Raw genomic sequence first — 14,380 nt, forward strand, 5'->3', positions numbered from 1 at the left:
CCCCTATACTCAGTATAATAGGCTCACAGCTCCCCTATACACAGTATGATTGTCCCACAGCTCCCCTATCCATAGTATGACAGACCCACAGCTCCCCTATATACAGTATGTCTCCACAGCTCCCTTATACGCAGTATGATGGGCTCACAGCTTCCCTATACATAGTATGACAGACCCATAGCTCCCTTTTATACAGTATAATATACCCACAGTTCCCCTATACACAGTATGATGGGCCCACAGCTTCCCTATACATAGTATGATGGGCACACAGATCCCTTATACACAGTATGATTGGCCCACAGCTTCCCTGTACACAGTATGATGGAGCCACAGCTCTCCTATACACAGTATAATTGGCCCACAGCTCCCCTATCCATAGTATGATGGGCCCACAGCTTCCCTATACATAGTATGACAGACTCATAGCTCCCTTTTATACAGTATAATATACCCACAGTTCCCCTATACACAGTATGATGGGCCCACAGCTTCCCTATACATAGTATGATGGGCACACAGATCCCTTATACACAGTATGATTGGCCCACAGCTTCCCTGTACACAGTATGATGGAGCCACAGCTCTCCTATACACAGTATAATTGGCCCACAGCTCCCCTATCCATAGTATGATGGGCCCACAGCTTCCCTATACATAGTATGATGGGCCCACAGCTCCCCTATACACAGTATGATGGGCCCACACCTTCCCTATAAATATTATGACAGACCCATAGCTCCCCTTTATACAGTATGATGGACCCACAGTTCCCCTATACACAGTATGATGGGCCCACAGCTGCTCTATACATAGTATGATGGGCCCACAGATTCCCTGTACACAGTATGATGGCCCACAGATCCCCTATACATAGTATGATGGAGCCACAGCTCCCCTATACATAGTATGATGGTCCCACAGCTCCCCTATACATAGTATGATGTCTTCATTGCTCCCCTATACACAGTATGATGTCCCCACAGGTCCCCTTTACATAGTATGATGGCCCCACAGCTCCCCTACACATAGTATGATGGGCGCACAGCTTCCCTTTACACAGTATGATGGGCCCACAGCTCCCCTATACATAGTATGATGGGTCCACAGCTCATCTATACATAGTATGATGGACCCACAGCTCATCAATACATAGTATTATGGTCCCACAGGTCCCCTATACATAGTATGATGTCTTCATTGCTCACCTATACACAGTAGGATGTCCCCACAGCTCCCCTACACAGTAGTCTTCACACTGTATAATGGCCTCCATCCAAACTGTATAATGGCCCTCACATTGTATGATGACTCCTTGTATAGCACCAAAACTTTATGATGACACTTTAAGGAACCCTATATTTCGCTTCCATACTGTATGAGTGCCCCCATACTAGTCCCCAAACTATATACTAACTCCCACATTAGCCCCCATTCTGTATGAGTGCACACCACAATAGTCCTTACAATTTAAAGGCCCCTAAATAAGCCCCCATACTGTATGATGATGACCACCAATTTAGTTCTCACGCTGTATAATGGCCCCCACACTTTCAGGGCCCCCCACGGTAGTCCCTAAAATGTATGAGGGTCCCCCTCAGTCACACAAAAAAGTTTTAAGTAAAATAAAAAACAACATACAGGATACTCACCTAATCCAGGGTCCTGACGAGTCCACAGGGCAGACCAACGTGTTGATGTCCCTGCAACTATCGATTTCAGGACGGTGACGGCGCACGTACAGGGTGTCAGAGTCTCACCACACCGAGACCCTGACCTTCCCGTCCATACGCTGGCGCCACGGCCATTGCATCCTCCTGCCGTGCCTGAGAGCGGTAATGCAGGGGGATTGTGCCTCCTTGCTCTATCACAGAACCTAAGGGTAGCGTAACTCCAGGTGGGCCCTTCTGAGCACAGGGCCCAGGGCAACCGGCCCCTCTGCCACCTAGTGGCTACACTACTAAGGCCACAGCTGGTTTCTGATTTGCAACTTAGATGAGGATCCTAATAAGGGTACCGTCACACAGTGCCATTTTCATCGCTACGACGGCACGATTCGGGATGTTCTAGCGATATCGTTACGATATCGTTGTGTCTGACACGCTACTGCGATCCGGAACCCCGCTGAGAATCGTACGTCGTAGCAGATCGTTTGAAACTTTCTTTCGTCGTCTAGTGTCCCGCTGTGGCGGCATGATTGCATCGTGTGACACAGGTTGTATACGATGTGCGCACAGTAACCAACGGCTTCTACATCGCAAATACGTCATGAAATTATCGCTCCAGCGCCGTGTATTGCAACGTGTGACCGCAGTCTACGACGCTGGAGCGATAATTATACGACGCTGCAACGTCACGAATCGTGCCGTCGTAGCGATGAAAATGGCACTGTGTGACGGTACCCTAAACTAAATGGAGGATATCCCCTCCTAGTAATTTACAATTTGCTAATGGTTATCTATATGGCACAAGGATTTTACATTGGGGAAAGATTCAAGTTTATTCTCTGGGTATAAACTACAGCAGATACCTATTGTATGTATGCAAGGGTACATCTGCGCACCCCTTATATATAGTCTATATGTCCATAGATCACCCATTGTAATCTCAAAAGTGCCTTGCATACAATGTACAATAGTTTATTAGTCGCACTCCAGGGGGATCTACACCACTGTCATGGATTCATCAGGAGCAGTCTAAAGACACATTTACTGCATGATGATACACGAGCATTTCAAAAACTCATCATTTTTGAAGGCCTCAAACACTTCCATATGAATATAACCTAAGGGAATGTTCACACTAATTTTTTTTCTACGATTTGGAAGCAGAAATTCTCCAAAAAACATAGGAAGGTTAAAAACTGCAAGAATCTGCTCTGAAAACTAGGCAAAAAAAGCCTCACCCTAAGGGATCATTCACATGTCCGTTTATCGCCTATGAGTTGTATCCGTGTTTTACATAGATAGAACTAGTACATAGTACAATCTATAGATCTGTTCACATCTGGCTTTTTTTACAGGCCAAATAGTCAGCAAAAGGCACGGTGACATGTTCAGTATTAGGCTGGCGTCACACTAGGCGTAAGACAATACGGTCCGTTTTTTACGGTCGTTAATACGGCCGTAATACGCAGAAATGTTCCCAAAATAGTGATCCGTATGTCATCCGTAGGCAGGGTGTGGCAGCGTATTTTGCGCATGGCATCCTCTGTATGTAATCCGTATGGCATCCGTACTGCGATATTTTCTCGCAGGCTTGCAAAACCGACATCTAATGGATTTATGGGCTCAAATGTTCGGTAAAACATATATACAGTATAAATATATATATATATATATATATATATATATATATATATATGTCATTGAGACACACATATATATATATATATATATATATATATATATATATCTATATTTAATTCAACGCGATATAGCAGAAAAGCCGGTAATTCGATTGCCGGCTTTTCATTTCTCCTTCACAAACCCGACATGATCTGAGACATGGTTTACATACAGTAAACCATCTCATATCCCCTTTTTTTTTGCATATTCCACACTACTAATGTTAGTAGTGTGTATGTGCAAAATTTGGGCGCTGTAGCTTGTAAAATAAAGGGTTAAATCGCGGAAAAAATTGGCGTGGGCTCCCGCGCAATTTTCTCCGCCAGAGTGGTAAAGCCAGTGACTGAGGGCAGATATTAATAGCCTAGAGAGGGTCCATGGTTATTGGCCCCCCTGGCTACAAACATCTGCCCACAGCCACCCCAGAAAAGGCACATCTGTAAGATGCGCCTATTCTGGCACTTGGCCACTCTCTTCCCACTCCCGTGTAGCGGTGGGATATGGGGTAATGAAGGGTTAATGTCACCTTGCTATTGTAAGGTGACATTAAGCCAGATTAATAATGGAGAGACGTCAATTATGACACCTATCCATTATTAATACTATAGTACGAAATGGTTAAGAAAACACACACACATTATTACAAAGTCCTTTAATGAAATAAAGACACAGGGTGTTGTAATATTTTATAACTCTTAATCCACCTGAAGACCCTTGTCACCTGAAACAAAGTTGAAAAAAAAAAAACAACAATATTCCATACCTTCCGTCGTTCTGTCCCACGTTGTAAATCCATCTGAAAGGGTTAACTAATTTTACAAGCAGAAGCCTGTTAATGCAGCCGCCCCTGCCTGTAAAAACCCGGGGAATGAATGGAGTGCAGGGGAATGACCTGTAGTTACCTTGAGTTGCGGTGACGCGCCCTCTGCTGGATTTCCTCATGAACTGGAGCCTGGGAAAAGTTCCCACGCTCGAGTTCATATGAGGACATCCAGCAGAGGGCGCCTCACCGCAACTCAAGGTAACTACAGGAAAATTCCCCAGCATTACATTCATTCCTGGGGGTTTTACACACAGTAGCACAATTGCATTAGCAAAGCTCCTGGGTGTAAAATTATTTAACCCCTTCAGATGGATTTACTTCGTGGGACTTGACCTGAGCGACGGAAGGTATGAGATATTGTTGATTTTTTATTTTTCCTTTTTTACAGAACGAGGGTCTTCAGGTGGATTAAGAGTCTAATAAAATATTACAACACCCTGTGTCTTTATTTCATTAAAGGACTTTGTAATAATGTGTGTGTGTTTTATTAACCATTTCGTACTATTGGATTAATAATGGATAGGTGTCATAATTGACGCCTCTCCATTATTAATCTGGCTTAATGTCACCTTACAATAGCAAAGTGACATTAACCCTTCAATACCCCATATCCCACTGCTACACGGGTATGTGTCCACGTTCAGGAAACGCTGCGTTTTTGACGCAGCGCTGAGCCACAGCATCAAAAAAGCAGCGTCCAGATGTTACAGCATAGTGGAGGGGATTTAATGAAATCCCGTCTCCACTGTGCAGGAAAAAACGCATGCGTTTTTCCCGCGAAAACGCACATGCGGTGCGTTTTTTCAGAACGCAGCATGTTGCTACAATGAGCAAAACACGCAGGAACACCGCAGGTGACCTGCCAGTGACCTCAGGTGCATTTTTGGTCAGGATTTTACCTGCATAAAATCCTGACCAAAGCCTGAAGCAAACCTGAACGTGGACACATACCCTAAGGAAATCCTTAAAACATGATCTATTGGGTGGACTTTTCTAGAGAGTCAGCTCCGAAGCCCGCCTGAAAAAAAAAAAAGCTTGAAAAATTAACCTATGCACTGTAAGGTCCCAACGACTTGAGCATATGTTCGTTTTTAGCCACTTTAGGGTATGTGTCCACATTCAGGATTGCATCAGGATTTGGTCAGGATTTTCCATCAGTATTTGTAAGCCAAAACCAGGAGTGGAACAATTAGAGGAAAAGTATAATAGAAACATATGCACCACTTCTGCATTTATCACCCACTCCTGGTTTTGGCTTACAAATACTGATGAAAAATCCTGACCAAATCCTGATGCAATCCTGAACGTGGACACATACCCTTAGTTTCAAAATCTGCAGAACGGTTACAATAAGTGACCCGACAGTTCTTTAGGTGCAGTAAAAAAGCCAAAAAAAAAAAAGCCACGAAAAACACCAAAAAAGCCACTTCAGGAAAAACACCACCAGCATTTTCCTGAAGTGTCTTCTGCTTGAAAAATTTGACAGGTCAGGTACGTCAGCGCCTAAAAAAAGTCCGGTACTTAATTTCCAATCAAAACTCGGCTCTTTTGAAAAGTTTTTACTACAAAAACTCAGCAAAAAAAAAAAACATATCCGCGGATCGGACGTAAATGCTGCTTTTTATCTGCAGTTTTTCTGATGCACGGTCACAAACTTCTCTAATTACTGAGGTTTTTTTTTTTTAGGTTTTCCTTTATTAGACGCTTTTTTGGAGCAGATATGAAGAATTTTTTTTATTTTTTTTGTTCATTACAGGAAGCCTTTGATTCTGCACTTACAAACAGAAATGTGTTCTTTTTTTCAGGCCCCCACTATAAGGTAAATATGCCCCCCAAAAACGCGCAGTTCAACCGCGTTTGAAAGGCTACGTTCACATTAGCGTTAAGCTAATGTGCGTCGGATTTGCGTCGGCGACGCATGCGTCATGCGCCCCCTATACTTAACATGGGGGACGCATGCGTTTTTTTTTGTTGCGTTGTGCCACACATGCGTCTTTTTTGCCGCAAGCGTCGGACCAAGAAAACGCAACAAGTTGCATTTTTCTTGCGTCCGATTTTCGGCAAAAACCGACGCATGCGTCGCAAAACGCAGCGTTTTTGCGTGCGTTTTGCCGCGTTTTTGCGTGCGTTGTGCGTTGCGTCACCGACGCAGCGGCGCACAACGCTAGTGTGAACGTAGCCAAAGTCGTATCCTCTTTGCTTGTAAAACCGCTGAAAAAAAAACCCACTACGTGTGACCCCGGCCCTAACCTGAAATGATCTACGAGCGGCTTCCCCTGGTCTGGGTGACGGGACCCCCACGTTCAGCCCGGAGTCCTGCATCCGTCACATTATAGCCTTGTATCGTGGCCTCTACACCAATGAAATGAGGTAAAATGGATGAAATGTAAGGATTTTAATCTATTTATTTTTTTCCTTGATACTATGACCTGGGAGCGAGAAAAGAGGACTAAAAATCCGCACGGCGCAGGGAAACACAGCAGTCTGAACGGACAGATGTCACCAATGACAATTGTTTGCGTTTTTGTCATTTTTCAGTCATGAAAGCCCTATTGTCTCTGAGGTAATGATTGGGGGACATTACAGGAGGGTTAAGGCTGCATTTACTGTGTGTATGAGGTGACACTGAGGGAAATGCCATACATGAGGTAAAGCTGGAGCCCCCTGGATTTACACCAGGCACGTCGTCCTCCCCTCCCCCCTCTATAGCGCTGTGTGTTAGTATTCAGAGCAGCTATGGTGCCGTCTGAGGCCACGGTCGAGACTAATCCCACCAATCCCGTGAGTGACATCTTAAGCGTCCAATAGCGCGCGTCCGCGAAAACCCACAGCCAATCGCGACGTACTACAGTCTGACTGACACTCCCCTCCGCTTATCAGCGTGAGGAGATTTCGACTGACGAGCCGGTCGACCAGTGAGTGCGCGAGCGGGGCGGGCAGTCTGCGATGATTAACCCGTCTGTAACGTCATACTAGGCAGTTCGATCGGTAGCGGGAGCGGAGAGCGGACAGCAGGGAGCTCGAAGGCAGCAGCCCCCCACCGCCGGCCTAAGTTACCATCAACACCCGGGGTCAAAGTTTAACAGCGAGCCACCGCCGGCCCGAGTCACCACCTCTGAAGGGAACCACAACCAATTACCACCATGAGCAGCGACGTCGAAACTCAACAGCAGCAGCAGCCAGCCGCCCTGGAAAGCAAGTCAGGCCCGGAACCGGCGGCCACTGTGGGGGAGAAGAAGGTCATCGGTGAGTATCGGGCGGCGTATAGCGCTCAGTGCCACGCGTTGTGAGTGGCGGTTCCCCCCCTCCTCAGTCTCCCTCCTCCCCTCTTCTTTCTCATCCGCCCGCCCGCCTCACGGCCGTGACGTCATCGCTTCCTGGGGCCTGCAAAATGTCCGCTGCCTGCTTTCGGCCTACTCGTCCCCTTTTGTGTCTCGGCGCCTCCCGCACTGCGTTTTCTTCCCCCCTTTTCATAGTGTAGAGTAGGGGGGTGCACGTCTCCATGCGGCGCCCGGGCCCTCCGCCTAGGTGGGAGCCTGGAGGGAGAGCCGGGTAGTGGCTTGGCCTGGCTCCAGCCACGTGGTGGCTCACTGCTGCTTTCTAGCGATGGCTCTGACCTCCACGCCTGTGATCCTGCCCCCTCCCATAACAAATACAGATGTGTATATCATTTTTATTTATTTTATTTCATCTATTTTTATTTTTTTCTTTCTTTATAGCAACCAAGGTTTTGGGTACCGTCAAATGGTTTAATGTGCGCAATGGATATGGCTTCATTAATAGGTGAGTGCAGCTCTGGTGCCGGCTACATGTGTGATACATTGTATCAACTGCTGGTTACAAAAAAGTAGTAGTTTTACCCTGGGATGCTGCTGCTCTGCACAGGGTGCCTTCTGCAGGCAGTGAATGGTTAACTGCTATTAAGTATCTGCATAGTTAATACCGAATATACTTGTGTTTGGGGTGTTTTTTTTTTTTTTTTTTTTTTTTTTCTTATCTGTTTATTTAATGTCACTTTTCTCCCATAGGAATGACACCAAGGAAGATGTCTTTGTGCACCAGGTGAGTTTGTGTACATTTTTCTTAACTCCTCCTATCAGTTCAAAGTTTCTTAATTTATTATTATGCAGCATGAGGCTTCCCAGGCATAAGACTAACCTGAATAGTAGAAGCACAGTGCAAATTATAGGACTCTTAATGGTTTTGTTTCGCTCTGTGCCACATGCGCAGTTAATGTTCTATAATCTGCACTATTTTTGGTGATGCTTCCACTATAGATTGTACATGCCAGCGATGGCTACTGCCACTGTTCCACATATGGTTTTGACTTACAAATACTGATCATGTGCGTGTGGCCTCACAGAAAGCATCAAGTCAGGGTAAGGAGACTTGTTAGCAGGGCCGTATTTGCCAGGATGCAGGGGGGGGGGGGGGGAGCTGCTGGAGTTCTGTGACATAGGGTGAACCTGTGGAGGGAATAGAAGGAATGCTTACTGCGGCTTCTGGGTGCCAAGTCTTATGGCCTTTTCTAAGTGAAAGCACTGATTTCTCTCAGTGCAAATGCATATGAGGAAATCACAAGCTGCACACTTCAGACTAAAGAACTGGTCAGTTCTGCTACCTATACATGTTTCATTTGTTACTGTTTGTATGGAATGTGGAGAGCAGAACAAATACAGCGTAAGGAGCTTTCCCCCATACAAATCTGTTTTTGGGGGGAAAGCTGGGTGGATACTTATCAGTATTCACTCAGTTTTCCCCCATACAAATCTGTATTCACCTACAAATACCGCCACACCATGACCAGACCACATATTGCCACCACATAATGACAGAATATTACAATACTGTAAGAGAATGGAGACCCAGAGACTGCACATCCCAGTCTACACTGGAGCCCTCAGTATCATAGGAATATGTCAATTGTTTTTCTAAAGCTTTATAGTGTAGTTTTAGGTCAGAGGGATGAGCTGGCAAGGTGCAGGTAATGATGGCTACTTGCAGACATGTGCAGCACTTGTGGTGAGACAAAAAACTGCTAGCAGCGTTTTTTTGTGTGCTTTTTTTTTTTTTTTTCCTCCTTTGCTGCAAGTACCAAATTTGTCAGATCACGGCAAAACTGCAAATGCCGCACATGTCTGCAAGTCCCATAGGGAATGAGGCTGAACGCAGTCTTGCCGTGAGTGATCCGTTACGTGGCAGATGCAGAAAAACTGCCGCAAAAAAGCTACTTTCACATCAGCGATTTTTGCCAAAGTCACTGCTGACAATGTCTGCATTAGTCATTTTCGCCAATGGGGAGGCAGCACTAAAGGTGCCAAGGGCAGCATAAACTCTAAATACGGCCCTGCTTGTAAGCCACGTAATGCTTTAGAAATCTATATATCCAAATATTGTCTTCAGAGCACTACAGTTATGCCACCTATTGGGGGTAGATGTGGGTTGACATTAAGGATTGCTGCCCCTCCAATAGGTGGCACTAGAGTTCTAGTCCATTTAGTTTAGGATGCCTGTGCACAGATAGCAGCATTTGATTCTTAGTTAACTGCCCCTTGTTATAAAAAATAATCTTGCATCAGACCACTAATCTTAAACTGGTAGACATGATTTATGCTTCCCAAACCACAAGAACCCTAATCCCTACATGACCACAGCCAGGAATATTTAAACACCCCCCCCCCCCCCCCCCATAAAAAAAAATTCACCTGCAAGCAATCATGCCGCCAGGCTGTATAGTACTATATTTTGCTTCAGATATCCAGTCAAAGTGAACCTTTTGATCCATGATTTCAATGACTGGTTCACTTTAACTGTATATTTGTCGCAATATACAGCACCATGGAAGTGTGGGTAAAATTTGTGTTAATGCTTTGCAGTGTAGGGGACGCAAGGAGCATTGGGTAACTATTTTTTAACAACATTTGTCCTAGGTATTGAATTTTCTGATGCCAATGTTTTTATTTCCAGACTGCCATTAAGAAGAACAACCCTAGGAAGTATCTTCGCAGTGTGGGAGATGGAGAAACTGTAGAGTTTGATGTAGTGGAGGGAGAGAAGGTAAGGTCTAGTTAAATGTGGTGTCTGCTTTGATCCCAAGACCACTATTTCTTCTCACTGTGTCTGTGGTAGAGCTTGTGCCAGGCTACTGTTGTCTATGGAGCTGCCAAGTATAGCACTCTCGCCTGATCGTTAATTTCCTACATGGGATTGCTAAGTTTTGCACCATTTTGATTGTTGACATCAGGAGAAACCCATTTTCAGATATTTATGGCTTAATTAAAGAAAACCTTATCCCCGCAGGGTGCAGAGGCAGCTAATGTTACTGGTCCTGGGGGTGTTCCAGTCCAAGGCAGCAAATATGCAGCAGATCGCAACCATTATAGGCGCTATCCACGTCGCCGAGGTCCTCCACGTAACTACCAGCAAAATTACCAAAACAGCGAAGGTGGAGAGAAGACCGAAGAAAATGAGACTGCGACAGATGGAGAGGGTGCTAACCAACAACGCCCATACCGGAGGCGTCGTTATCCTCCATACTACTTAAGGAGACCGTATGGGCGCAGACCACAGTATAACAATGCCCCAGTACAGGGTGAAGTAGTTGAGGTACCCTTGCCTTCAATCTTCAGCTTGTTTTTTTTTTCTTTCTGTTAAAAACAGACCATTTTACAAATTTCTCTTTTTGGGGTATTTAGGAAGAAGGCCAAAGTTCCAGTGAACAAGGCAGACCAGGAAGGCAGAACATGTACAGAGGCTTCAGACCCCGATTCAACAGGTATGAGTAAGTGTCCTTTTTTTTCTTTACGGTCCATTCTTTAAAAAAAAGTGTAGATTTTTAGCTGTGCTTTTTTTTTTTTTTTTTTTTAAACATTTAATTAATGAAACACAAACAAAAAAAAGCCATCGCATCATATGAAACACAGGTGCACGGAAGTCCTTTCTGGTGGAGCGTGGATTCGTACACCAAGTAGGAAAAAATTCTTCCTGCTCCTTAACAGAAAATATCCATTCCTTTAGTCCAAAAAGACATTAAAATTCCATATAGAAATCCGGATGACAGATGAGCAGACAGCGACGCGTTTCGATCACCGCAGTGATAGAAACAAGTCTGCTCATCTGTCATATGTTGTCCGGATTTCTATATGGAATTTTAATGTCTTTTTGACTAAAAAAATATTTTCTTAATGAGCTGGAAGAATTTTTTTTACTTTATCTATTTAATAATTAATGCTGGATATATTGTCCCTTGGCTGTGGTATATTGCTGGTAATCACTACTACAGACCTGAACATGTAGCTTTCTTGTAAACTTCTTGTAGGGGACCTCCTCGCCAGAGACAACCTAGAGAAGAAGGAAATGAAGAGGATAAGGAAAATCAGGGGGATGGAACCCAGAGTCAGCAGCCACCTCAACGTCGGTACCGCCGCAACTTTAACTACAGACGCAGACGCCCAGAAAACCCTAAACCACAAGATGGTAAAGAGACCAAGGCAGCCGAAACATCAGCAGAAAACACGTCCGCTCCCGAGGCTGAGCAGGGCGGGGCTGAGTAAATACCGGCTTACCACCTCTACCACCATCCGGGTTAGTGTCAGGCCTGATGAGCAAAAAATGTCTCGGTGCATGGGTTTTTCCTATAACATGGGGGGGGGGGGGCGGAATTGAAAGATTATAAAATGTTTCATTTAGTTTTACTTAGCATTACAAAAAGCTATCACTTGAACATTAAAAAAATTTATTTTTTACCTTGCAGTTTTGTCATCAAAGTCAAGATTGAAATTCCAGCAATAAAGAAATTTAACAAAGAATTGGAACTGAAGACCTTAAGTGCTTGCTTTTTGCTGTTGACCAGATATTATCGTCCTGCATGGTTTCTTGCAGCGATGGTTTTATTTTTTAATCTAAGATCTCCTTTTGGGAATGACAAGTTTTTTAAAAAAACATTTTTTCGCAAATCTTACCTGCAAAGGTTTTTAAATTTGTTTCTTATCTGGTCAAACCAAGATTTTTAAGAAGCTCATTTTTAATTTGTAATAAAAGTACACCTGATTTTTTTTTTTTTTTTCTTCAAACCGTCAACAAATTGCAAGCATCTATTAATAAAGGTCTCAAAAGTATCTTGTGTCATAGTTGTGGTCTGGGCATTAATGCATGATACTGCAGGGGGGGCACAAGAATCATTTATGAACAAGGGTGTATTAGTTGTACATGGTCAATCTTAAAGCAGAGCGAAATGCCTTGACCATGAGAACATTGGAGGTAAGATTAAGATGTAAGTTCCAATGTTGGCCTCATCTTGTGGCTTTTGCTACACGCCAAGCAATTGTTGTATGGTGCAACTCTCAGGGTGAGGTTTTATTTCAGTAAGCAAATACCCAAACCCTAAAATTTAACATTTCTGTGCTTATAGAGGCTACTCGCATCCTTTTGTTGGCACAAGGAGTGGTTAGTCACCACTCTGAGCCTGGCTGCACTCCCTCCTTGGCACATCCACAGCCAGTGTGCACTCAATGTCAGATTATACAATGCTCACAGTACAGTGAGTGGAAGCAAGCAGCTGCAGGGAGAATAGAACTTTATCTTCACCATGTAGCCCCTGCTCTAGTAAGCCATGTCAACAGGGTTAAAATGGTGTGTGTGTGTATGTACCTGCAGGTATATTTTGCTTTTTTTTGTGACCCGTACCTTTTTTATAAACTTTTGCTTTTTTTTTTTTTGTGGAAGACCACCTGGTTAGTGTTAGGTCTTGAAGTTGGGGGTGTCAGGTTTAGATACTTTGTAGCCCAGATGGGTTCCTCTAGTGAGTGTGGGATGCAATTCTCTGAAGTCAAGAGGCCTGCTTATTGTATGTACTTATGGATTAAAGGGCGACGTGGGTCACGGCCTTCTACAATGTTTGCTCTACAATTTTCAAACTCCATAAAAATATTGGGAAAAAAAACACGCTGGTGACCACCTCCCCACTTTTTGAGAGTGCCCCAAACTTGAAATTGTTCCAGTAGTGGGACTCACATTGAGCAGCCATACTTACATAATGTCTGTTTCTGACCTGGGGTCTATTATTAATAGGAGGTTGTCCAGGCATCTGGCCCCTCTCCAAACTTACCTGATATTGATGAAATCTGCTGAGATTAGGTCAATATTAGATGCCCTAACAACCCTTTAAAGGGAAACTGTCAGCAGTGTTTTTCTATGTAATCTGAGAGCAGCACATGATGTAGGGGCTTACACCCTAATTCCAGTGAGAAGTCACTTGCTGTGTTGTCATTTTGATAGTTTTCTCTCCTGTAGATATAGCAGTGCTCAAATGTGGAGCTGTGTATAAACTCGCCACAACACTGATTGCAGCTTTCTAAGAATACTGGCTGCTTTCTGTCAATATACAATCTGGTGGGGGCAAGGTTACATGGAACAGCAAGATAAGTTAGCAGGAGACACCTAGTCTTGTAGTGATAAAATGCTGATTTTTATTTTAAGCTAGTGACCTTGTTGGAATCGGGATCTCAGCCCCTACATCTTGCTGCTCTCAGTAAAAACCTGCTATCAAGATTCCTGTTAAAGGGGGTCAGAATACATGTAGGTGGTATCAGGTATATTAGAGGACCTGAATATATTTGGTCACTCCTGATTATAAAAGCCACATAATGTAAGACTCGTTTCCATTTTTCCACAACTGCTGCTCAAGTATCTTCCCATGAAGGGCTCCGCTAGGCTGACCTCTCTGACCATGTAATATAGAGGTCCGCCGGTGGAAGCGTCCTTATCGGCCCTCTGCTGTGGCTGGTAGGATGGGCTGCTTATCTTTATGATGCCGTAGGGCATATGGCCACTGTGCTGGCTTCTGAGGGTGGTCTCGCCCATCATGTCCAGTGTTGCCTAGCCGTGTATACGGGCGGTCAACATGTAGAGGAAGCTGCTGCACTATGTATTCTATAAGGACTGGTCAGGGGAGACACGTCTAATGAATATTCATGAGTGCTCATTAATTGGCATACACAGAGGACACTACCTTTCAGCAGATATCTGCTCTGTGTTCTGATTTATGAAGAGGCGTACGCCTCCGATGAGTTGCATCTGTGGTCAACACCAGAAATCTTACTCCACTCATGGTTTGGAGTGAGAATTCTGGCATAGGGAACCTAATGGCTCGCCTTAATTTGTAGCGGTTAGAGAACCTATCACCTTCATGCATATTAGCATATATTATAGT

General features: G+C 44.3%; 1 protein-coding gene across 2 annotated transcripts; it reads left to right on the forward strand.

Moving 5' to 3' along the window:
* The first annotated feature begins 7,145 nt into the window (after positions 1–7,145).
* On the forward strand, positions 7,146–12,287 carry YBX1 (Y-box binding protein 1). 2 transcript variants are annotated; one of them, XM_077250179.1, is made up of 8 exons: positions 7,146–7,416; positions 7,890–7,953; positions 8,199–8,232; positions 10,138–10,227; positions 10,471–10,776; positions 10,866–10,951; positions 11,489–11,754; positions 11,924–12,287. In XM_077250179.1, the coding sequence occupies exons 1-7, from the start codon at positions 7,314–7,316 to the stop codon at positions 11,721–11,723; spliced, it is 918 nt and encodes a 305-aa protein (XP_077106294.1). In that variant the 5' UTR covers positions 7,146–7,313; the 3' UTR covers positions 11,724–11,754; positions 11,924–12,287. The 2 variants fall into 2 exon arrangements, with proteins under 2 accessions (XP_077106294.1, XP_077106295.1); XM_077250180.1 differs by having other exon boundaries at positions 10,866–10,945.
* Positions 12,288–14,380: the final 2,093 nt, after the last annotated feature.

Source organism: Ranitomeya variabilis, chromosome 4, assembly GCF_051348905.1.
Source record: "Ranitomeya variabilis isolate aRanVar5 chromosome 4, aRanVar5.hap1, whole genome shotgun sequence".
Taxonomy (NCBI): domain Eukaryota; kingdom Metazoa; phylum Chordata; class Amphibia; order Anura; family Dendrobatidae; genus Ranitomeya; species Ranitomeya variabilis.

What these genes read in the sequence shown, in the direction of transcription:
- YBX1 (XM_077250179.1), top strand. Translation starts at nt 7,314, where the DNA reads ATGAGCAGCGACGTCGAAACTCAACAGCAGCAGCAGCCAGCCGCCCTG. An exon ending in TACAGGGTGAAGTAGTTGAG is followed by an intron (nt 10,777 to 10,865) that starts GTACCCTTGCCT and finishes TGGGGTATTTAG; the next exon opens with GAAGAAGGCCAAAGTTCCAG. An exon ending in CCCCGATTCAACAGGTATGA is followed by an intron (nt 10,952 to 11,488) that starts GTAAGTGTCCTT and finishes AACTTCTTGTAG; the next exon opens with GGGACCTCCTCGCCAGAGAC.